The sequence below is a fragment of the Ptychodera flava genome, chromosome 20, assembly GCF_041260155.1.
Source record: "Ptychodera flava strain L36383 chromosome 20, AS_Pfla_20210202, whole genome shotgun sequence".
Classification (NCBI taxonomy): domain Eukaryota; kingdom Metazoa; phylum Hemichordata; class Enteropneusta; family Ptychoderidae; genus Ptychodera; species Ptychodera flava.
The window spans coordinates 31,690,474-31,715,891 of NC_091947.1; the positions used below are offsets into that span (position 1 = coordinate 31,690,474).

At 37.2% G+C, this 25,418-nt stretch overlaps 2 protein-coding genes across 2 annotated transcripts; both read left to right on the forward strand.

The window, feature by feature from the left end:
- The first annotated feature begins 229 nt into the window (after nucleotides 1-229).
- Nucleotides 230-7,899, forward strand: LOC139120647 (succinate--CoA ligase [ADP/GDP-forming] subunit alpha, mitochondrial-like). The gene is made up of 7 exons (XM_070685168.1): nucleotides 230-316; nucleotides 2,113-2,330; nucleotides 2,857-3,069; nucleotides 3,583-3,724; nucleotides 4,654-4,805; nucleotides 6,656-6,844; nucleotides 7,690-7,899. The coding sequence occupies exons 1-7, from the start codon at nucleotides 283-285 to the stop codon at nucleotides 7,714-7,716; spliced, it is 975 nt and encodes a 324-aa protein (XP_070541269.1). The 5' UTR covers nucleotides 230-282; the 3' UTR covers nucleotides 7,717-7,899.
- Nucleotides 7,900-10,381: 2,482 nt separating this feature from the next.
- Nucleotides 10,382-25,262, forward strand: LOC139120649 (stress-70 protein, mitochondrial-like). Its single transcript, XM_070685171.1, has 14 exons — nucleotides 10,382-10,611; nucleotides 13,164-13,489; nucleotides 13,930-14,128; nucleotides 14,544-14,650; nucleotides 18,441-18,603; nucleotides 19,347-19,439; nucleotides 19,798-20,007; nucleotides 20,559-20,786; nucleotides 21,439-21,543; nucleotides 21,807-21,924; nucleotides 22,436-22,530; nucleotides 22,833-22,925; nucleotides 23,430-23,570; nucleotides 24,188-25,262. Exons 1-14 carry the CDS (start codon nucleotides 10,510-10,512, stop codon nucleotides 24,257-24,259), a joined length of 2,052 nt encoding a protein of 683 aa, XP_070541272.1. The 5' UTR covers nucleotides 10,382-10,509; the 3' UTR covers nucleotides 24,260-25,262.
- Nucleotides 25,263-25,418: the final 156 nt, after the last annotated feature.

The following is a 25,418-nucleotide window of genomic DNA, read 5'->3' on the forward strand; positions in this document are numbered from 1 at the left end:
ATTGTTCTGATTCTTTTGACAAGGTTTGTTTTATATAAATTTCGAGAATCAGACTGAAATACCAAGTAAAAACAAACAAATAAAATGTTCTAGCAAATATGAAACTCATGGATTTTTAAGTAAAAGATATTTTACTGAATGCAATCAAAACGGATAGAACTTCAGTCAAATCCGAAACTCAATCTGAAAGATAGTCATCAACTTAATAGTTTGACCGCATGATGGCGCACCATAATGGCGTAATTTCGCAAAGGCTCATGGTACCGGCCTCAATCTCCGAAAATGGCCGCCGCCAGGGTCTTCACGCGAACGTTTGGTAAGAAATTAGCAATATATTTGACTGTGTCACATGCTTTAGTATTTGAAGAAAGCAAACGTGCGCTAGATTCCCACTTTGTGAAATTATAATAATTGTGTGCGGACACGATCGCATCGACGAGGTAGAATAACTCGTACACTGTCATCGATGGTGGTGTACACAAACCGTGTCCATCGTGGCACACTCAGAATCCGACGTAGACCTAAGTTCAGACTTGGGGTGAGCAATACGTCTCTAAATTACTGACTCCAATACAGCCACAGCTTGTGTGACCCCATCTATCTCTTCATGGAGTAAGACTGAAACACATATACAGTCGGTGGTAGCAGGTCATTTGGACAACTTCGATCGTTTTTGACTCAATCGTTTTGACCCCACACTGTACGCATGAGTACGTCTATGGCCACTTCGACCTCATTACCCGTGGTCATTTCAGCTCCCTCAGCAACACCCGGTCGTCCAATTCTTGTTTTCCGGATTTATACCGTTTTCTTTCCTGTCTGATTTCTTACTGTAAAATTATGACGAGTTTCTGGATCCGACTTCAGCTGGCCAGACTACTCCGTAACCACCACTCTAGTTACCAGAAGTAGGCGGAGCTTTATATGTCATGTGTGTATGTAATGACCATTTGTTTGGTTTCGGTGATAGCGGTTTGCCCATAGACTGATCTTTAAAACTATCTGAATTTTCATTCTTGACAATGCTACAGTTTTGTATAGAATTGTAAGTGTTCAGTGTTTTCTCTGCATGTTCATTGAAAGGGGTACTTTCTGCCCCATTCATCAAAATTAGGGGGCAGACTTGACATTTTAGGGGGCAGTCACTTTTGATGTGAATTTTGCCTTCTTATGAAGCGCTTCCTTGATATCATTACGGTCGTCACCCAGTTCAGTTGCGTCGTCCATGTCGTATGCAGCACATATGCATAAACATCGACATGATGACGTTTGTCAGCTTTTGATGTGCTCGGCTGCTGTCTATCTTCTGTCTAATTGTCACCTACAAGTTTCCCCGACTCAGGATTTGACATACATGTTCCCTCGGATACGATTCGGTCCGAATTTAGGGGGCAATAAATCCATGAAAATACGACCGATCCCCATGCGCCGATCAAACGATAGTGTTGCATTGCTATACACGTGCCTACACAATGCTAACGCTCGAATTTTCCATCTTCCATCATTGATTCACACAGTTCGCTGTACTATTTGCTTTGGTCACCCTCATATATCAATATATGTGGACGTCTTTGCTTGCTGTGTTCTGTGCGCGATTTTTGCGCAGTCAGTGACTTTTACAGGGCAGACAATGACTCGAAATGCGCAATTTGCGCAATCGCGCAGTCGAGAGAAAACCCTGAGTGTTAACTGCCACAACATAAGACAAAGATGTGCCAGTTACTGCTGCATATGTTTGACCTGTCTTTCACTTCTAGATGTAGACTGGCCCTAGTAAGTTGCTTGGCTTTTCTCAGGCATTCACAGTAGTTACTGGCTGTTGGCCATTGCGTTCAGCCAAAGAGCTAAGCGACAGTCTGTATAATGCTTAAATTTTACATTTATGATCGCCTGAGTTTATTCCTTCAGTTTACTCTGTTTTAATATTTACATGCCCACAGAGTTTGAGTAAGTCTACAGGTAAAACAAGAAAGAATCGCAAAGATATTTTGTGTCCTTTTGACCTTTTAGCAAACAACTCAGCTTTTTCACCATTGTACGGTGAGCTGCAGTTGATCAAAAGCTGTAAAGTTGCAAGAAACATACTAATAATAACTCCTTTTGTGTATGCAGTTCACCGAATGGCAGTAAGGTACTGTTATTCTGACACAAGAGCCAATATGAAATTGACGAAGAATACCAAAGTCATCTGTCAGGGATTCACAGGAAAACAAGGCACATTTCACTCAGAGCAGGCAATAGAATATGGCACAAATATGGTTGGTGGTGTTTCGCCTGGCAAAGGTGGAAAAACTCATCTTGGGCTGCCAGTATTTAACACTGTTGAAGAGGTTAGTATATTCTCCACCATTTGCAGGGATGAAGACCTTGTTGGCAGAAAAGATTTCTCCATGCAGGGAACAAACAATAGATGGTAACATTACACATCAGCCTGTTGTTAATCTACTCCATTCAAAGAGGTTATTTTCAGCAATTTTCAAGTGAAATAGCAAACCCTTTTCTGCCACACATGTTATTACCTTCCTTTTTATTGAAACGATATACGGATCTAGTATGAATGATTTGTTGACTTTTGCAACCCTAACAGCACCATAATCTTACATTAATGCTTTTGATAGATGATATTTGACAACTACTCCTGCCAACTCTACTATCAGCTGAACAAGTGTGAATTTTCTGATCCTACACCAATTTAGTCAGGGGTCTGAATACCCTACAAACCTTGATAGTTTTGCATAGTCTTTGTGTATCTTGTATACTAAGGCTGTAAACTTGTAAATGTGTGAAAGTTGAACAAGAGCACTGAGCAGACCCTTTTTGCTAAATGGGAACCATCTTACTCATCATAATTTGCAGGCAAAACAGAAAACTGGCTGTGATGCAACAGTCATCTATGTTCCTCCTCCATTTGCTGCTAAAGCCATCTTAGAAGCCATAGATGCTGAAGTAGGACTGATTGTGGTCATTACAGAAGGTATACCACAGCAAGACATGGTCAAAGTCAAACACCGTCTTATAAGGCAGAATAAGAGTAGACTTATCGGTCCTAACTGTCCAGGTATCATCAAGGTGAATATCTGACCTTTTTTGCTGTCTCAGTTTTCTGCAAAGAGTGGAAAATCAGAGAGTGGCTAATTTACAAACCAATACATCATATGTGTATTCATTTGTTGTACAAATAATTTCTTTTGTCTTACTTTTGACATACGCAGTGTTTTCTCTGCATTTTCACTGAAGGGGCAATTTCTGTCACATTCATCAAAATTAGGGGTCAGACTTAACATCTTAGGGGGCAGAAACAACAGCAAATTCACAGGTCACTACACTATGAGCTTTGGTCACCATCATATGGGCGTATTTGCTTGCTGTGTTTTGTGTGCAATTTTTGTGGTCAGTAGCTTTTGAAGGGCAGAAAATGGCTCAAAACGCACAATTTGCGCAATCGAGAAAAATCCGTTTATATTGAATAGGTTTGTTCAATTATTCAGGGGTAGCCAGGCCCTCAAAGCCTATAGATAATATAAAGTACGTAGTTTGTATCTTCATAAATATTTACATATAGCTTTTCCATTTTTTTCTCAGCCTGGGGCTTGTAAGATAGGTATCATGCCAGGCCATATTCATCAGGATGGTAAAGTTGGCATTGTTTCCAGATCAGGCACACTTACCTATGAAGCAGTAGCACAAACATCAAGTGTAGGCCTTGGCCAGTCTCTCTGTGTTGGTAAGTACAAATGATAGATCTCATAAAATATCTGCTTTCTTCTATATTTGCTGATATAGCAGATTAATATAAAATCAAAGTCTTTTCCAAAATAATTACCTTGGCCAGTCTCTCTGTGTTGGTAAGTACAAATGATAGATCTCATAAAATATCTGCTTTCTTCTATATTTGCTGATATAGCAGATTAAAATAAAATCAAAGTCTTTTTCCAAAATAATTACTAGGAACAGAGAAATGTTTACACAATAATTCACTTTGTTTCCTCTATATCCTTCATTGCCACATTGAATTATTGAATGAATACAAGAATTATAAAGTGATGTGCACAATCTAAAAACTCATCTTTAACATACCATAAAAACCCTATCAAGCCAACCAGAAAAAATAAGTATGATTTTAAATAGAGAAAATTAACAAAACCAAAATTATTTTTAATGGTCGAATTATTAGGGATTTCATTGTTTTCGATAGTTCACAAGTGATACGCTTACCATCTTAGATGAATGAAGCATAGAAAGGTTACTTTCCTGGAGTCCCAACTTGGACATTCTGTGTTGTACATTGCATTGTTCTGTGTATTTTATAAAAAATAAATGTTCAAAACAGCTTGTCATGATTTGTTGTTCAAAATATTAGAGATTGAGAAAGTCCCAATTTCCATTGGTGGTCGAATTGGTTAGGTTAAAATTATGTTTTGAGATAATAATAAGGTGGGTGAATAAATTGGGTTTTTATGGTAATTGGCCTTGGCATTGAAACTTCTTTTCTCTGTCCTTGTGACATGTGTCTAGTGTATGTTATTTAAAACTTGAAAGCCAGAAATACTTTGTAAATTGCATCTCCAGTCAGTTACGTTGTTGAATTCAAATTGATCATATCAAGCTACATTTGATTTTAAAATATTTTAATTTTTTGTTTTAACTTCAAAGGCATCGGAGGCGATCCTTTCAATGGAACAAATTTTGTAGATTGTTTAGATGTCTTCCTCAAAGATCCACAAACAAAGGGAATTGTGTTGATTGGTGAAATTGGTGGAACTTCAGAAGAATCAGCTGCAGAGTTCCTCAAAGAACACAATACGGTGAGATTCCTGTAATCTTTCAGCAGGATTTCTTGAAGTTGTGGATGTCATTAGTTTCTGTCATCATTTTGTAATACCACAGATGAACAAATGAAATATAGAGACACAGTTCTGAGCACACACACACCATGTTTTTTGTGAAAATATCACTAGGTATGCACAAGAACACTGTTACAGCATATTGCTGAACCTACAGTAGAGGGTAATAGGGTAATAACCTGTATTATGTTATGGATCTTATATTTGTTATTATCATATACCTATGCCCTGTATTGTGTCTGTACTGAGTTCAGTGACATGATTTATCATGTTGATTTGCATGTCAATAAAGTGATACGCCTTGTTGATTTGCATATGAAAGGAATGATCAGCGCGTCTTTCTTTCATTCAATTGAATATTTGCATATGAAAAAGTGATATGACCTGTTGATTTACATAACAAAGCCTGATACGGCCTGTTGATTTGCATACCGAACTACTTACATGGTGGCGCCCAAATCAAAACAAACCATGGCACCCGTCTATGATTTGACTTTGACTACGATATCATGTCCGATCTCCAAAAGTGGCAGGGTTTTGAAGCATAGGGAAATGTGGGGTAACTAAATAAAACACATGTGTCGATATCGGATTAACCTGCTAGTAGTGCTACCAATTTGAACAATTAAAGAGCAGAGCATCACACCGTACGGCCACTGACAGATCGATGACAGACCAGCTGTTCCGTCCGTGCATAAGCACAGACGCGCAGACGACAAGCAAAAGTGCTATTGGACATTTCGGAGGACCGGCAAATTCAAAAGCACAACTTTCAAAAATATCATGTATTCATGGTAAATGCGTTCTGGAAAATAATACGAAACACAACACTTGCATGTACCATACCGATTCGGTAGATATCCTACATGTTTGATGACAGAGTTCAACCATTTCTCTGCTCAACCGTAAAATAATTGTCAATGAGCCGCAGACGCTAGTATATCAGTCCGCCTCAGCAAGATGACGCAAACAAATGTAGTCAATCAAGAAAAACCACAGTGAAACGTATCATATTTTAATATACGAGATTTATTCATTCAATAACGTGGGCATAGGTATATGATAAAGAGGTTATCCCTCGATATCACCTCTTGGTAGGGTCGTATTGCTGCTCGTGCAGTTGTGGGCCGCATAACACTCGTCTTCGACTCGTGTGATGCGGCCCACAACCGCACTCGTAGCAATACGACCCCACCAAGAGGTAATATTGAGGGATAACCTCATACTGTGCATCAAATTTGATGTGGCGTTGCTATTTTCATAAAACGTCTCAACAAATTTTCCATCAAGTTTAAATACCAATATGGAGAAAGAGCACACATCTGACAGTGTTTGAAACTGTACACAGAGAGCAAGACTACTGGCAATCATCTGAAGGGTTTCATCATAAATCACCTCAGAGGCCCCCATAAACACTGTAATGAGCGTTCCCAGAACGCGAACAGTCAAAGTTGCGGAATGGATGTTCTATACAGCATTTTTAAATTTTATCATTTTCTAATGGCACATGCATTATAAAATTGGGCTCTTCAGAAAATAAAAGGATTTATGTCATTGTATATAGCAAAGTATTGTCTATGACCTCTAGTACCGACTACAATACAGAGTACAATGTACTTTGACATAAATCCCAATTTTTGTCAACATCGTACGTATGCTTAATGCCTCACTCTCCAGGCCATACTCCTCTTTAGTACATAAGGTGCTTTTATTATCAGGTCAAGGACCTATTAAACTCTTTTTAGGTCAAGGACCTAACTGGCGTAGACATTGTACAAATCCACCAATCGTCTCTATTTTCTACTTGTCAGGGTGAAGATCAAAAACCAGTTGCTGCTTTCATTGCTGGTTTGACAGCGCCACCGGGCAGGAGGATGGGGCATGCTGGTGCTATTATTGCTGGTGGCAAAGGTGGTGCCAAGGAAAAGATCCAGGCTTTGAAAGATGCTGGTGTTTCAGTTACTATGTCACCTGCACAAATAGGAACCACAATACAAAAGGTAACGGAACTTTCTGTTGATTGAAGAAAGTAAAAGCATCAAATATATTGTGGCAATTGCCATCAAAGATTTGAATATTAAAGTTGATAAGTTCCTATCCAAATTCCATGAAATATTCCTATTTCTCCAGGAAAACGATGAGGAATTGCAATAGCTGTTTTTTTACTATATACAGTCACTACACTTGTATATTATCTCTATTTAACCACTGTAAAATGTCTTCTGTAAGTTAGCCATTAAAGTTTGGTGGAGGAGATAAAGGCATATGGTATATGCTGTATTGGTTCATGCACATGAAATGTAAAATGGCTACTTACCAACCAACAAACATTACTGGTGCAAAAATTAAGTTTTCAAACACCTACAAGTTTTTAGGTCTCAAAATTCTACTCTTTATTTCAAGAATAATACACCATTGTAATTAACGCCACTCAATGTCTCTTTGGAAACAGTTTTGTACATGCTGTAAGAAATAGTTTATTGAATGTGGAAAGCACACAGCAGACATAGTGATTGTAAAGTGTAAAATATCCTTGAAAGCTTTTTTTTGTTTCCAAGGGAGATTGTAACATTACAATGGGTATTGATAGGGAATTATCAAGTTAAGTATATGAAGGTGGTTGCTTTAACTTTGTTTGCCAAAAAGTTTCACAACTAAATAGTAAATGAAGTATCTGGTATCATTGAATTTTTTGCCACATTATTGTCTTCATCCAAGTTGAGAATCACACTGATCTTCTCGGTATTTTGATTTTAATGATTTTGAATGACTCTACTGAAAAAAGGCTATAGGAAATAATACAATTTGTTGTAAATTTAACCACTTTTTTCTGCTTCTTTTTCAGGAAATGGAGAAAACTGGGAAAGTCTAGTGTTATTATTTCAATCTGTACATTATCTTGTCTCCAATGGTTTGTCTTTGCATTGTTTGATGATGGAACTTTTATTTGTGTAGTATAGTAAATACAATTGGAACACTTTAACACAATTTACAGACTGGTTTATTCTGTCAATGTGCCTTCTATTTAACATTAAATTTGTGACTTGTAATCTGATTTGATGCGTGATCCAGGTTATTATGTTGTGTGAACAGCTTAATTCTTCCCCATTTGATATTTGGTTGCAATGCTCTTTCCATCATCTTAGACTGATTGCAATTTACAGGAAAGTCAAAATTGTGATATCTACTGATGGAATACCAACCACAGTGGTCCCTCTTGTGCTAGGATTTTTGGGACCAGTATTATGATAAACAAGGTGGTATAGCAGATCATTTGTGGCTGTGCATAAAGTCCTTATTATGGGATTCACAGGTCTATCCTCAAGTGTCTGTCTAATCAATGGACAGGCTAATGTCCTTATCTCAGCAAAATAGATGATGTTCCTTGACTTTTAAGGTTTTAGGGTGACACTACAGGAAAAATGGACATGTTGCCAAAATTTACTGTTTTACAGAAGTTGATGTCTTATTTGGTGCGGCAGATACAGCTTGTTTGAAAAGGCACCTAAATTGCCTTCAGCAAAATCAGCATTTCAACATCACATTCAGAATTCCCTTTTTTAAACTCGCCTGTTGACACACATGAGCTAATGTTACAGTGATGTCTGTCTGTCTGTGCCTGACTGTTGGCTCGACATCTCAAGAATGGCCAATAGGATTTGAATGAAATCTGGTACCTAGATTCTGTTTGGGAATAGCAAGAACTGATAAGCTTTCGGTGAGTGCATGGTGCTTTCATATGTTATGCTTATTTGGATAATTATCAAATTTACAAAAAACATGCATTGAGAATGACTGCACAAAATTTGATGAGAATTGCTACAATTGTTGTCACTGAAAGATATTAAGGGAAACATAAAAGTTAATCGCTTATTTGCATATTTTATGAACTTTCATAATTAGGGATATATATCTGGATCTACTTGACCAAAGTTGAGGAAATTTGCTATTTACATTGAAGATACTATGATATAACAGTAACGAAAGTTATTTAGCAATTTTACAACAACTAATTACTAATCTGCATATTGAACAAATTTTGTTAATTTGGGATATATATTTGGATTGACAAGATCAAAGTTGACTAAACTTGCTATGTACATTGAAGATACTATGATATAACAGTAATGAAAGTTGTTTAGCATTTTGAGATCAGTTTATTAATAATGTGCATATTGAATTAATTTTCTTAATGAGGGATATATCTCTGAATTGACTTTGTCAAAGTTGGCAAAACTTCCAATTTACATTGAAAATACCATGATATTATTGAAAGTCATTTGGCATTTTCACTGCACCTTATTGCTAATTTGCACCAAATGTTGGTTGGGTCCAGTAGCTCATTGGACACGCACACACATAATTGTGGAGGGGACGCTAAAAGATTGGGAGCGTGCTCGAAATTCACATGCGAGGCAGGGGAGAGGAATACTGAAGGAAATTCCCTCCAATAAAAAATACCGCAATTATACGGTGTCGCTCAAATTTGATCAGAATTGGTAAATACCAAAGATCAACAATAAGTGTTATTTCTATCTGTTCAGTGCACGAAAATTATACGTTGATGTTATGACAATTTCTGCACAGTACAACCAGAAAAACAACAAGAAATATTTAAACCAGAAAATTAAGAATGACAAAAGTAAATAAGGTCTGAAACTTTAGGTACTGAAGGTCAACTTTAGCGACATGCATAGCAGAGAATCTTTCAACCATGGATGTACAAAAATAGACATCCATGGTTTCAGCAGATCTGTTAATATGTCACAGTTCATAAACAATGACAGGAAATGACCAATTAGCTGTTTCAGTTACTGCTACCACTCCCAAACATAGTAGGTACCCTGCATACAAATGGGTTAAAGGTCAAAATCCTCTTATTCAGATGTGCGGGCTGATTCAGTTTACTGCCACCACTCCTGCACACTTGCAGTATATGGGGTGAGAACACCGCCAAATCATGACCAAATAATCGCATAATATAGACCAAATAATGACACAAAAATGACCAAATGACCAAAAAATGGCATAATAATGATGAACTAAGTTCCAAATCAAGACATCAATGCCAAATAATGTCAAAACAACAGAATTACCAAATAAGTTCATAATCATGTCAAAATAATATCCAAACAATGATCAAATTATGGCCAAATACTGACATAATTATCACCAAATCACCAAAAAAAGGAATAATAATGATTAGATAAGTTTAAATAAAGTTTTCAAGATAATTTTGGCGGTGTTCTCACCCCATACTTTGGCGGTATGGGAGCCTTTGTGTGTGATGGACATACATCCACACATACATACCCACAAACATACAGACATACAGACGCCACTCAGACTCATCATATAAGCTCTTTTTGGTATTTATATATAAAACCAAATATGAGCAAAAGATGACGGCTTCCTGAGTTCACCCAAGAGCATGTTTCAAGAGTTCCCCAAGCGACGTAGGGACTGTGACGTCCCTATGGATAGCGCCATCGAGCGAGCGATTGGACGGCGAGATAGCTGAAGCGAAAGCGAGGGGTATTCTACGCATGCGTACTAAGCTACTTACATCACGAAGAAGCTTCGAGAGTGGACTCACGTGTTACGTGTACTCATTTATGAGAACGTTATATATTAGATTGTACAGAGAATCAGTAAGTTTTTAAATATGTTGTCAATAGCAAGGATAACGGGAAGACATTTCCAACAGAAAAACACAGTATATAAGCATGCAATTCTAAACAGGAGCTACTCCAACCTCGTCAAAAAGGTAAGATAACCCTAACATGGCCGACCGGCGTGTGATCACGCATGTGCGTCACTGTATGAACTTACGATCTCTCTTATGATATTTCAACATGAAAACTGAAGCTAGTTCTCCAGATATGCTAACAGTTGAATATAGGAACAGACTATATATATTCTTTACATATATAAGCCTATCGACAGTGTTGTTTTGTTTTGATTTGAACGTTAAAAAAGTCTGGTCATTGTAAGAATGAGACACTGTGTGTAGTACCGTTTTACCGTCCGTAAACCACGTGGATTTTGGTGAACTTTGATTGCTCTCTGACCATTATGAACAAGTCTTGGTACGAATATAATCGATCACGACGCGATCAAAAATTTAATCGAAATTTTACGGATGCGTATAAATGGACAATTTTACCGGTAATCGTCACACATTCGAAACTATCCCCGTAAAATGTTTGTGGGTCGATCATGGATTCCGGCTTACATAACCAAATCGGAAGTTGCAGTAATGGAATGATGCATGATGCTGATGAAACTAGAAAGGACGTTGCAGCAGAATGATTTGACGAGAACAAAATAATAAGTTGTTTTGACGAGTTACAAATTTATACATTTGTTTTTATAATTATTTTAATTTTTAATTCAACCACCAAAGAGGAAGTTGTAAAGGCCTTTCTAGAAAGGTATTTCTGAGACCGAAAGAGCAGTGATGAACAAATTTTTAAATTTCTCACTGCATGGCATTTCTCGTTACTTTTGCTCACAATGAATTCATCATTAAGACTTTTGTTTTAACGAGATAGCTAATAGTTGCTGCAGTGTTAATCAGGAACATGTTGTCTCTTGTTCACCACCAAACAACAATGTTACAACTAGAACCCTGATTGTGTTAGACAGTACCATTTCCCCATCTGCCAAGTCCGTAAAAGGCGGTATAGAGCTAAATCTTACGGCTATAGTCACTTAAAGTCGTATTAGTTTTTACATTTTCTGGGTATTTAGCCTAATAATATTCAACATATTCAAGGTTTTTACAATGCAACATATTGGACCTGTTTCCTCACTGTTTGTAAAAACTTGAGCTGATGGCACGTTCATATATCACCATGAACACTTGAGCTGATGGTGATGGATGAATATGGCAGTATGGCAGGACTTCGCTGCAAAATTGTAGCGCTACGGTGAGGCGGTCGGTGATTTTTGGGTTTTGCGACTTCACTCACCAGTAGCGCTACAATGCCGATGGCCCTGTAGAGGTGATAATAAGCGCACCCCATTGGACAAGGCATGTTGATGTGATTACCAACTTCTGGTAATGGCGGCTCTCAGAAACACCGATGCCCAACGCACGCCCAATGTTTATTTGAACGCGATCGACGTGTTTGAACAAATTCCAAACCCATAAATGACAAGGTTAATGTAGTATAGTGTTGAGTCTTCAGTAGTGATAAATCAGTATGACCAAATGCAGTAAACATGTAGCATTTCACATCAACACGCCTAGTCCATTGGGGTGCGCTTATTTTCACCTCTCCAGGGCCTTCGGCATTGTAGCGCAACTGGTGAGCGAAGTCGCAAAAACCAAAAAATCACCGACCGCCTCACTGTAGCACTACAATTTTGCAGCTAGGCAGGACTGTATGGTACCAGCGATGCCTCCCACCACAGCCTTGCTGATGGCCATAGGCTAAACTGCTGACTCCGCGTCAGTTTCATGGCAGAAAGATTTGTAAAGTAGTCGATAGTCATTCTTTGTTTTCAAGCACACCTACCTCATCTAGGTACACGATATGCTCATGAACTTATGCAAAGCCCACTTTTCTATCTGTATGCGAGAACTCTGTGTCCGTATCTGCTATTTTGCGGAAGTGCGATCCATAAATTATTACGTGATTGATAATATAGTCCTGTTTTCAAACACTGGACTTTGTACTCCATGTGCATTCAACCCATTAAATTTCAGACTCAAAATTACTTTAAAAGCATCAATGGGCAAGTAACAGATTGTATATACGTTGCAGGTTCTTTAGCCTATACAAAACACTGAATGCAGTGACAGTCTTTTTCATGGTACTAGAGATATTCCATGATTCATTATGATTTGTACAATTGGAGCTTCTTGAGGGAAGTCTACAATGTCTCCAATGATGTGTTGAAAATCCCAAACCAGGTATAACAATTCTTCAAAACATACTTTTAAGCACACCATCCTTCTAAATTCCATTGTTATTTTTATGACCAACGTTTTTAATCTTCTGAAAATATTAAAATCAAGGGTCAGTGGTATTTCAACAGCCATTACAAATAAAATTTGCATGTCACTGAAACCCAGCAGCCAATTGTCAGATCAAAGGTCAATTTCAAATTTAATAAATAGATTAGATCAAAGCCACAGCTGAAACTCCTACTGCACAGCTAATAAAACTTTGTGGACTTCATTCATGTAAAGGTTTGGAGTATCTTATTTGGGATGATGTAAATCTCTGGGAATGTACAGGTTGCAAAGTGTATTAAATATATTGAACAATGTTATCTAACTTCTATACTTGTGTTTTCATTTTTTTATAGGAATTGTCAGCAAGTTGCATAGAATGCCACAATGGTCTACCTCTTAGGTTTTACAGTTCAGATGCCGTCAAGGGGGCAGTTGCTGGTATTGATTTGGGAACGACGAATTCATGCGTTGCGGTCATGGACGGCAAAACAGCAAAAGTTTTAGAAAATGCAGAAGGTGCCAGAACGACGCCCTCTGTGGTGGCATTTTCACCAGATGGGGAGAGACTGGTTGGTATGCCAGCAAAGAGACAGGCAGTTACAAACCCAAAAGGAACTTTTTCAGCAACAAAAAGATTAATCGGTAGAAGGTTTCAAGATGCCGAAGTTCAAAAAGATATGTGAGTATTATCCAACTGATCAGATGTGTATCTTATACATGTAGGTAATGTGGGTCATGTGAGCCTTCTTTCATGAATTTGAAATGCTAATACCATTAAAATTTCATCACCACATTCAACATTGCGTGATTCTGTTTTAATAGACGAAAACATGTAAGTTTAAAGAATATGTAGGACTTGTTGTTGACTTATTAGAGAGTCCCAAAAATGCCATAAAATATGTTGTCATAGCAATAAAGAAATTTCGCTAGAAACTTCGAGATATTCTTATCAGAAATGAAGGCATGGATTTGATTGTATCATTATTGATGAAGGTGATGACAGTGTGGGTAGCAACATCAATTTTCAATACACTCTTCCAGTATGTAATTCTTCAGTATGGGAATACTGGTATGTGACCAGGAAAAACTGATATCCATGCATAATCCTTCTATTTTCAGCAAAACTGCATCATTCGACATAGTGAAGGCATCCAATGGAGATGCATGGGTCAATGCACATGGAAAGATGTACTCACCCAGTCAAATTGGTGCATTTGTCTTAATGAAAATGAAAGAAACCGCAGAGAGTTATCTAGGTCAGCCAGTCAAGAATGCAGTTGTAACCGTTCCAGCATATTTTAATGATTCACAGAGACAGGTAAGGAAGATGATCTGTTGCTTCAGAACATGAGAGGAGCGCCCTCAAGTGACTGCCCTCTCAGCCAAGTCAGGATATCATACAAACACCATTAAAATCCTCACGAGTATTTACTAACCTAAGCAGGTGACTCAGAGCAAAATAAATTTGTATGAAGTCCACTGAAATTTTGTCCTTGTAAGGTCAAGAAGTAAGCACACTGTTTAAATTGATCTCTTAGAAAATGATGTCATGATTTCACATTGGCTATGATATAAGTTATTCCATGTTAAGTGGTAATTTCACCTGACAATTCCATCAGCACTGAATGGATCATGTTCTGTTGTCCTCCAAATTAGTGTAATATGACACAAATGTTTTGTTATCAAGTGTTGAGAATGAATTGAACATGATTCTTTTAATACAATTTGTGCAGGCAACCAAAGATGCAGGTCAGATTGCTGGTTTGAATGTTTTGAGAGTTATCAATGAACCCACAGCAGCAGCATTGGCCTATGGTATGGATAAGACAGATGATAGAATGTAAGTGTTCCAACAACTTTCCGACTTTCTTCTTGTGTAATTTTTGTCTTCCTGCAAACTTAAGCAAAGAGAAGAGAGAAAAGTTGGTAAACTCAACTTCAAATGACAAATGTAGATGAACTATATCACAGTTCAAAAATGTGGAGCATTGAATACATTTTCATTTCATGTTGTACATAGGTAGTGAATAAAGGATGATTTCACTGCTGGTGCAGACTGATGAGTAGGATGTTTTAGCTAACCTTGAAATCAGATTCTTACACCAGTGTGTCCATCATGGGAATCTGATATTGCCTTTGCTGGATTTCAATCATTTGACATTGGCAACAGATTCTGTGTCTCAGTAGACATGGCAAATTTGTCATTACCAATTGGTGTGGAACTGATCAATCCTAATTGACATGGTAACATGTTTTTTAGCTCCCATAGCCATATGTATATATGGCAATGGAAGCTACTCTTATAGGCTAGGAAAATGTCTGTATGTCTGTATGTCTTGTCTGTTTGTCTGTACGTCTGTATGTCTGTATGTCTGTCCGTCAACATCAAAAACTCCAAAACCGCTGTATATTTCATCTTGATATTTGGTGTGTACATGGATGATGGGCTGTAGATGAGATTTTGTTCAAATGAAGTTGTCATTGCCAAAAATATGCAAATTAAGTGAAAAAATGTAAAACAGTCAAAATTGAAAAAACTCAATAACCACTGAGCAGATTACATGAAAAATTAGCATGTAAGTACTTTGGGCTGACATGAAATGATTGTGCGCATCTTGGGTCAGTATCTTGGACTTGCTATTTTTCATGAATTTTTTTGTAATTTTCTCCCATTTTTGGTCAAAAAATCTCCTGCTCTGAAACCACAAGTCCGATTGATTTGAAACTTGGTATGGAAGTGCATAGGAGTGACCTTTCCCAAATTTGGGCAAATAGTGGTGAAATTTGCATATTTTTAGTTTACACGTCCATAGACTCCCATGTATAAGGCAGATCTCCATAGACTCCCATGTATAAGGCCACAAAAAATAAAATTTAGTTTCTCATCGTATTCATATTGCAAAAAGGATGCAGTGACACAATTTTTAGTCCCCACGGATGAAGTCCAGTGAGCTTATAGATTGGGTCATGTCCGTCTGTTCGTCCATCTGTGAGTCCATCCGTTCACGCAGATATCGCAGATATTTTGACAAAATGTCATGTGACCTTGATGACCTTTGATCTCAAATATACATATTTGTCCATAACTCAGTAACCACAAGTGCTACCACCCTTCATATATGGTATGATGGGACAGCTTATGACGCCACAAATTGTACCTCATTAATGGTTCTACTCCGGAATAAAAAGGACGCTTGTGTTCTACAGACTCAGTACGCCCAAATAATCACGTGATGCCGGTACAAACAAACCCACATGTGTACTAACGCGTACACATACGTCTATGCGCGTTTGCGCACATGGCTTTCTTGTACCGTGGTCGATTCGAATTCCGGGTTTGGCCTATTATGCACATATCTAATTTTGAGCGAGCCAATAGAGCTAGAGGTCTGATTTTTGGTATATAGGGATAACTAAGCAAAACAATTTTTTTGACAAAATGTCATGTGACCTCGGTGACCTTTGACCTCAAATATACATATTTGTCCATAACTCAGTAACCACAAGTGCTACAGCCTTCATGTATGGTATGATGGGACACCTTATGACGCCACATATTGTACCTCATTAATTATGCGCATATCTAATTTTGAGCGAGCCAATAGAGCTAGAGGTCTGATTTTGGTATATAGGGAAACTTAGCAAAACAATTTTTTCGACAAAATGTCACGTGACCTCGGTGACCTTTGACCTCAAATATACATATTTGTCCATAACTCAGTAACCACAAGTGCTACAGCCTTCATGTATGGTATGATGGGACACCTTATGACGCCACATATTGTACCTCATTAATTATGCGCATATCTAATTTTGAGCGAGCCAATAGAGCTAGAGGTCTGATTTTTGGTATATAGGGATAACTTAGCAAAACAATTTTTCGACAAAATGTCACGTGACCTCGGTGACCTTTGACCTCAAATGTACATATTTGTCCATAACTCAGTAACCACAAGTGCTACAGCCTTCATGTATGGTATGATGGGACACCTTATGACGCCACATATTGTACCTCATTAATTATGCGCATATCTAATTTTGAGCGAGCCAATAGAGCTAGAGGTCTGATTTTTGGTATATAGGGATAACTTAGCAATACAATTTTTTTGACAAAATGTCACGTGACCTCGGTGACCTTTGACCTCAAATATACATATTTGTCCAGAACTCAGTAACCACAAGTGCTACAGCCTTCATGTATGGTATGATGGGACACCTTATGACGCCACATATTGTACCTCATTAATTATGTGCATATCTAATTTTGAGCGAGCCAATAGAGCTAGAGGTCTGATTTTTGGTATATAGGGATAACTTAGCAATACAATTTTTTTGACAAAATGTCATGTGACCTTGGTGACCTTTGACCTCAAATATACATATTTGTCCATAACTCAGTAACCACAAGTGCTACAGCCTTCATGTTTGGTATGATTGGACACCTTATGACGCCACATACTGTACCTCATTAATTATGCACATATCTAATTTTGAGCGAGCCAATAGAGCTAGAGGTCTGATTTTTGGTATATAGGGATAACTTAGCAAAACAATTTTTTGACAAAATGTCACGTGACCTCGGTGACCTTTGACCTCAAATATACATATTTTTCCATAACTCGGTAACCACAAGTGCTACACCCTTCATGTTTGGTATGATTGGACACCTTATGACGCCACATACTGTACCTCAATAATTATGTGCATATCTCATTCTGAGCGAGCCAATAGAGCTGGATGTCTGATTTTTTGTATATAGGGATAACTATAGGAGAGAAATTTTTTGACCAAATGTCATGTGATCTCGATGACCTTTTACCTAAAATATATGTAAAGTATATGTAATAAATAAGTAACCACAAGTGCTATGTCCTTTGTATTTAGTAGGATGGGAGACCTTATGACAACACACGCTTTACCTCATTAATTATGTACACATCTAATTCTGGGCAAGCGAATAGAGCTAGAGATCTGATTTTTTGGCATATAGGGATTAATTAGCAATATAATTTTTTTTTTCAAAATGTCATGTGACCTCGATGACCTTTGACCTTGATTATACATATATATGCATATTTCAGTAACCACAAGTTCTATACCCTGCAATTTTGATAGGATATTAGACCTTAAGATGTCACATCTTGTACCTCATTTATAATGCGCATATGTATTTCTTGGCTGGTCAATACTGCTAGAGGTCTGATCTTTTTTCCCGATTTAGAACCATAACTTAGACATGCCTCATGTGTTTCAAATTGGGAACAACGACATAGACCTATGTGCCATAGATCTCAACATATACACTCCAGTGATACTTCTTAATGACCACATTTCCTACCCCATCAAGACTAATACTCCTATTACAAGTGGGGACTATGTCATTGTAAATGACTTGTTGAGTTAATGGTTGTATCACAGTATTCGATATATCTAATTCTGTATTTTTTCCATTTTATATTCTGAATAATTACATTAAACATATTTCACTGTCTCCAGTACATTTCATTTAAGTATTTTCACTTCATGCACTTTATCCCTTTCACACATGTTCAAATATCTGACCAGAGAACAAACACTAAATAGTCCAGGATGGGAGCTACAGTGTCATTGACGCTATTTTTCTCTTTCAGTATTGCAGTGTATGATTTAGGCGGTGGTACCTTTGATATTTCAGTCCTGGAGATTCAGAAAGGTGTCTTTGAAGTGAAGTCAACAAATGGTGATACCTTCCTGGGTGGTGAAGATTTTGATAATGTCCTTGTTACGTATCTAATCGATGAATTCAAGAGAGATGTAAGTATTTCATAACTCATTGGTTTCCATGACAATAATTGGAACATAAAATAGTGAACAACAATGGGAACAATCAGGAGAATAGGCCCTGTCTGAAGCAGTTGTCAAATCCATTTCAGGAGTTCTATTGCGACCCTTGAATCTTAAACCTTGAATTGGATACCCTAAGTTTGAAACATTTTATAGTTCCTTAGGGGTCCACTATCTTGAATGTTTCCCAGTAGAGTATGTAGACAACATCAAAGGCAACGGATGATGCCCAAAACAAAATGTGGACCCTGTTTTCTGAGTGGTCTCGTGTTAAATCATGATTCTCCATGACCCAAAGTATGCAAATTCATGTCTGTTAACTTAAACTACCTTAGTAAATGTAACTCTGACATTTTGAAATGCCAACTAACAGCTCTTGACTAGACTACAACTGGTGTAACATGATGATACACAACTCAAATTGAATTCAGGGCTGGTAGTTTGAAACAAGAGTTCTTAAATTATAATTCAATTAAATTTGACACTTTTGAACTGTATCCAAATGGAAAAATGATGAAAGAAATGATTGCCAATGACATTCCATACTATGTAAGCTAATGTTTCTCCCTAGTCATGTTTGCAGCCTTTTAAATACTGTTTTACAGCTTGTAATTCATTAATTCCATTTCTTCTTTAGTCAACCAAGTTACAAATCAAATTTTGAAAAAGTTAACATGGAAATTTCTGATTTTCTTTTTTTTTATCATTGACAGCAAGGTGTTGATTTGTCAAAAGACAACATGGCAGTTCAACGACTCCGAGAAGCAGCAGAGAAAGCAAAAATTGAATTGTCATCATCAATGCAGGTATTACCGTCAATCATACAATTCCATCACCATCATTTGGCTTTCTGTTTTCTCATTTCTTTTGACATTGGGCAGTAGGCCAAAACTGTGTACAACACGTCTCCGCAATATCCGTGTTTGTGAGTTCATATCACCCAGTAACAAACAGAACATGTTCAGACTAAATTCCTTTCTCAATTTTTATTCAAAAAATGTCAAATATAGCTGATTATAAAGTCATTGCTCGCATATTAATCCTTAAATTGTTTTTAGCTCAATAGTCAGTTGACTTCCGACCAAAAGTAGAAGTGTAGCTGATTAAAGTTCTACCTACTGTGTCATTAGTGTAACTTCCATTGTTTTTGTTATTCACTGACAGACTGACATTAATTTGCCATACTTGACAATGGATGCATCCGGACCAAAACACATGAATCTTAAGATAACCAGGTCCAAGTTTGAGTCATTAACAGAGGGTCTGATTAAAAGGACAATACAGCCATGTAAGAAAGCAATTCAAGACGCTGAAGTCTCACAGACTGACATCCATGATGTAATCTTGGTTGGTGGTATGACCAGAATGCCCAAGGTATGTCACTTTGAACTTTTTCTCCCTTCTGTAGAAAGATTTTCATAAACCATTGATACTTTTATGTCGTCGTCTGCTGTCTGCTTAGCTGTCTATCAGAATAAATTCATGGACCTTTCCCCCTTATTTGTAATGCATACTTAGCTGCTGTTACTAGAACAAAAAAGACTGATTTCTTAGTTATCGGAGAGACTGTATAGCATAAGGAATATAATGACTGCTATTTTAGAAACCACAACCCTTAATTGTTGGTTGTGGTGTTTTTGCCAGGCTTAGAAAACAAGGAAATGGTGCTTGAATTGTTTTGAAATTATGCCTTCCCTAATGTGGCTGCATCGATACACCAGGAAACCGTGGCAAAATGTACCAGCATTCTTCTGTAGTAAAAAAAATCTACTGTCTCTTGCCTTCATGCTTTGAATATTTATCTGGCACATAGTACAACTGCTCAGATATTTATTTTCACTGCATGATTCCTGTGGAGAAGTATCAGAAAAGCTTTCTAAAAGCCGTAAAAAGCCTTAACAAATTCATATTGCCAAATGCAACAGGTTCAAGCGACAGTCCAAGAAGTGTTTGGCAAAGTGCCAGGAAAATCAGTCAATCCAGATGAAGCAGTTGCCATGGGCGCAGCAATCCAAGGTGGTGTCCTCGCTGGTGATGTCACAGATGTTTTGTTGTTAGATGTAACGCCGTTATCATTGGGTATTGAAACTCTTGGTGGTGTGTTCACCAAACTTATCAACAGAAACACAACAATTCCAACAAAGAAGAGTCAGGTAAGATTGTCAGAAATTCATATGTGTCATTGTCCCATTTTGTTGCAACACTGATCATGCAGCCTTGATTTGGCAGTTTCAACACTACTCATCTCCTCAGATGTCAACCATGTATTGCACACATCAATGTTTTTGCTTATTTTTGAAAATGGCAGTGAATGTTTGACATCCTGCTCTTCCCAACACAAATATTTTGATATACCAAGGGGAACTCTGTTACATTTTCTACCAAACCACTGATAACAACTGCTAGTTAACGTCTTCCAGTTGATGTGTTAACTTTCAATTAACTTTGCTGTCAACAAAAGATGTGTCCAACCTACATCCCTAAGAGTCTGTGCAAGATCAGAGAAATTGTAATGCTTAAACCAAATGATCAGGAAAATTGATGGAACAGATAGTGGTATCAGACAAAGCCTTGACCCTTTCAGCACCATGGATTCATCCAAACCCATTGTTATGAATGGTGATTGTGGACCTGAATACAGGGAAATGGGGGTGAACAGGTTAAAGATAGTGTTCTGTTTGGCTTTTGACAGCCACTTTGAAGTATTGCACACAAAGAAGATGAAAACATTTCTACCAGTGCAGACAATGATACGAAGCAAAATTCTGAGTTTACCTAGTTTCTTTTTATTCTGTCATGTATCAGGTGTTTTCAACTGCTGCAGATGGTCAGACTCAGGTTGAAATTAAAGTTTGTCAGGGTGAACGTGAAATGGCAACTGATAACAAACTGTTGGGACAGTTCCAACTGGTAAGTGATCATGAAAATCTCTATATTCTCTGCTCTGTGCTTTGACATAGAAAAGTGTCACCTAAATAGTTTCTATTTGGCAGTGTTCAAAAACATATCCTCATGCAAAATATCTTTTCCTTACAAATGTTAGAATCAAGAGAAAACTGAAAAAAGGAGATAAAGAAATTATTAAGTGTACACTTTAGTTTATGTTGACCACATTTGCCATAATCACTGCTACTCTCATAGTATTTTTTGTATTGTTTGAATTGCTCACACAGGTAGGAATTCCTCCAGCACCGCGTGGTGTTCCACAAATTGAAGTTACTTTTGACATAGATGCCAATGGTATTGTCAATGTCTCGGCCAGAGACAAAGGTACTGGCAAAGAACAACAAAGTAAGTCTATGCTTGACAATAACATATATCAGAGTCATTTTACAGCTTAGTGGAAAAATTAACAGATGAACCGCACTAGTGGATGCAGTAAGACTTTCCTCTCGCAAGGCGACAATATTTAAACTCAGAGTCTTTGAATACACAAAGGGGACAAACATGAGTGACTTTGCCAGCAAATTGAGATGTTATTCCTTTGATAGCTGTACTTTGACATTGTATACACAGTATTTATAAGATATTTACAAGTAATGATTATCGGAATAATTGTAGGACTTTGACATTGTATACACAGTATGTATAAGATATTTACAAGTAATGATTATCGGAATAACTGTAGGTCTTCGGAATGAACTACGGCCAGTTATTCCAAATGTGCTAAAAATATTGTTTGCCTGTTTTAGTAAATAACTTAAGATTTGCAGAAATTTCTTTTTATTGCATTGTAATCGGACATGCGCTGCTGAAATGGTTCATTTTGGATTGTAAACAACTTTTGTTTATCTCTCTGCAGTTGTTATTCAGTCATCTGGAGGTCTCAGTAAAGATGAAATTGAGAACATGATCAAGAGAGCTGAACAGTACGCTGAAGAAGATAGAAAGAAGAAGGTTGGTTTAACTTCATCTGTGTGATAGCTTGCAAACTGTCTGCAGTAATGTTTATGTATGACAACATGAACCGTGATTGCAATTGTACCAAGCAAATACACATTAATTTTATGCTTTTCATGTCAGCAGGTAATCTATGCATGCTAAGATAGGCTCTGGAAAGGATGACTTAAAGCAATGTCATAGTAGACAGCATCCTTCAAGAAAGTGTCAATAATGAGCTGTTGAGTTTCAGGAAAAGGACACTAAATCTTTGCAAGATTTCACCTGTTTGAATGATTTCAAAATATGTTTTCTTACAGGAAAGTGTTGAAGCTATCAACAAAGCAGAGAATATTATCCACGACACAGAATCCAAAATGGAGGAATACAAAGACCAATTGCCAGAGGAAGAGGTTAGTAAGAGTTGTTTTGCTGAAATTATTTTGAGTAACACTGTTGTGTCATCTTCATTGTTCAAAAGAGAAGGCTGCAGAATGGCAAGTGTAGGTTTGAGTAGGAGCTATTCTTATCTGTACCACGTTTTGGTATGTGATGTAATTTACTCATAAAAACAATAGTATTTCCAGTAAAGGTTGTATCAAGACATTGCTAACCTATAGTTACTGGTCGTCTGCATAGCTTGGTAAAATGGCAACAGCCTCCTTTCAGTGTTGCTTCAGTATCCACACAGACATGGCTCATTAGAATCTACATTGTCAAAGTATAGCATCATCATCTATTTACTTACCCAGGGAAATCAGAATATTATTTTTATATTGGAAAAACGTACCGATATTGTTCAACTTTCTAATCTTAGCTTGACCAATGATGGTGGGGACTTCATAGTGTATGTTCCCGTAGCAGGATTCTGTCTTGTATGATAAAGTGTAACCACTGTAATTTATATTTGCATACAGGCTTCCAAACTGAAGGAAGAAATTGCCAAGGTTAAGGAGATTCTTGCAAGGAAAGATGAAGAGACACCAGAAAACATTACAACTGCCGTCAATAACCTTCAACAGGCGTCACTTAAACTCTTTGAAATGGCATACAAAAAGGTCAGTACCCATAAGCTCCATAAATAATAAAACATATTCTTTTGGTAAGTAAAAGATAAGTTGTTGTCTCGATATGTTACAACGAGAATGTAATGTAACAGTCACAGACAAATCTCTGCATTGGGAAGGCCTTTTATGTTACATGGTAATCAGCCCAAATTGATCATGTTTCGTGTATTTATAGCCAACATCATTAAAATTCCATGATGCAACACTACAGTAACTTAACAAATATCGCACTACAGGACAACTGTCATAGGATATACAGATACCACTTTTCCAAAAACACAAGTTTCATGAATACTTCTTGCAAGAAACATTGAAAAAGTTAATTGTCCGAAACTTCAGAATGGTGATTACCCCTTTCCCATTACATTTGTTAATGATTTTCACTGGTCAGTTTGTTTATGCTGACTGCTACACAAGTTGAAGTGATCATGAATTATGCAATGATGGTCAAATTTTTCGTCAACCGTATATCACTGTCAAAGTGTATGTGGAAACCTTATTCTGAGCATAATTTCATATCATTTCATACGGAATATGATGTCACCTTGGCAGAAAGCACTTCAATATTTTGGAAAAACAACTATTTATGTTTTTTACACAATTCACAGATGGCACAAGAGAAAGACCAATCACAAAGCCAGTCACAAGAAGAAGAAAAGAAAGAAGAGGAAAATAAATGAAAGGCATGAGGAGCTGGAAAATTTATATTAATAGAAAAATGGACATTTGATGCAAACTTCAACTTCTCCAGTGTTTTCCCTTCCTACTTTATTTACCTTGTTGTGCAAAGTTGTTCCTTTCTAGACTGTAATGCCATATTATTGTGATAAAATCAAATGACCTGTACAGTTGTCTGAACTTGAGAGAACAAATTTATGATAGAAAATTATAGGGTATGATGTTTTTGAGTATTGTGTTTAAAAAAGGACCCTTCTGACAAGTCAATTATGAGACAGTGACTTGTTACCTCAGTATTTGCATGGCAGGGTAGTTGTAGCAGGTTTCATGGACATTGCTTCAGCCAGTGGCAGCACATGTCATTCGTACATGTCAGTTGCTTTAGCCAATCAGAGTATATTGCATCACCATATATGGCCAGATGCCTCCGCCAATCACAGAGGCTGAAATGGTCATTTGTTGTCATAATCCGGTTTTCTTCTTCTGCCAGAAACATTGTCAATGTTCATGATTTTATGTTCATTGATTGTTTTGTTGGCTAGCAGAGCACACATTGGTCGGCCATGTTTTGACTCTAGTACTCATGTATTGTCACTTGTATATTCCCCAGTCACACATTTGTGTTTCAGGTCTTGTTTACCTATTGCAGCAATAAATCACATCTATTTAAAGTGATGTTAAATAGTTTCAAACTTTTGTTATTTCAGCAAGGTGCACTGTCCCTTTCACTTTGAATAAAAGGAAAATGCTTTCCAACTTGTTTAAATCCAGTGGTATTCACAAAGTTAAGTAATCAGTTTAAATTACTGGGAATTATTTATGGCGGTGAATGAGGCTGTGGTGGTGTCAATCATAGGCTCATTAATTAGTGTGTCATTATGTCAAACTTTGTTATGAATTAGATTTGATTGCTTTGATTTAAACTAAGTTGACTGGTTGGAATTACTTTTGTAAAGATATTTTTTGCAAGACATAATAAAATATGACATTCAGAGAACTGTACAATTTGTTGTCTTCATTTCAAGCAATGTTGTTTTGTCTCCATGGTGATATGATTATGTGTTCGTGAAGGTACTACAGGATGAGCTTTTTGTGAACTACTTTTGTACGAATGGATGAATAAGTGTGTGCATAGGCGATGTGAGTGTATGTACATGTGTA

Bases quoted from the DNA above. Each gene is read 5' to 3' on its own strand.
- LOC139120647 (XM_070685168.1), top strand. From the start codon at position 283: ATGGCCGCCGCCAGGGTCTTCACGCGAACGTTTG. The intron at 317-2,112 runs GTAAGAAATTAG...TTGTGTATGCAG, and splicing joins GGTCTTCACGCGAACGTTTG to TTCACCGAATGGCAGTAAGG. The intron at 2,331-2,856 runs GTTAGTATATTC...CATAATTTGCAG, and splicing joins TATTTAACACTGTTGAAGAG to GCAAAACAGAAAACTGGCTG.
- LOC139120649 (XM_070685171.1), top strand. From the start codon at position 10,510: ATGTTGTCAATAGCAAGGATAACGGGAAGACATTTCCAACAGAAAAAC. The intron at 20,787-21,438 runs GTAAGATTGTCA...GTCATGTATCAG, and splicing joins TTCCAACAAAGAAGAGTCAG to GTGTTTTCAACTGCTGCAGA. The intron at 21,544-21,806 runs GTAAGTGATCAT...TTGCTCACACAG, and splicing joins TGTTGGGACAGTTCCAACTG to GTAGGAATTCCTCCAGCACC.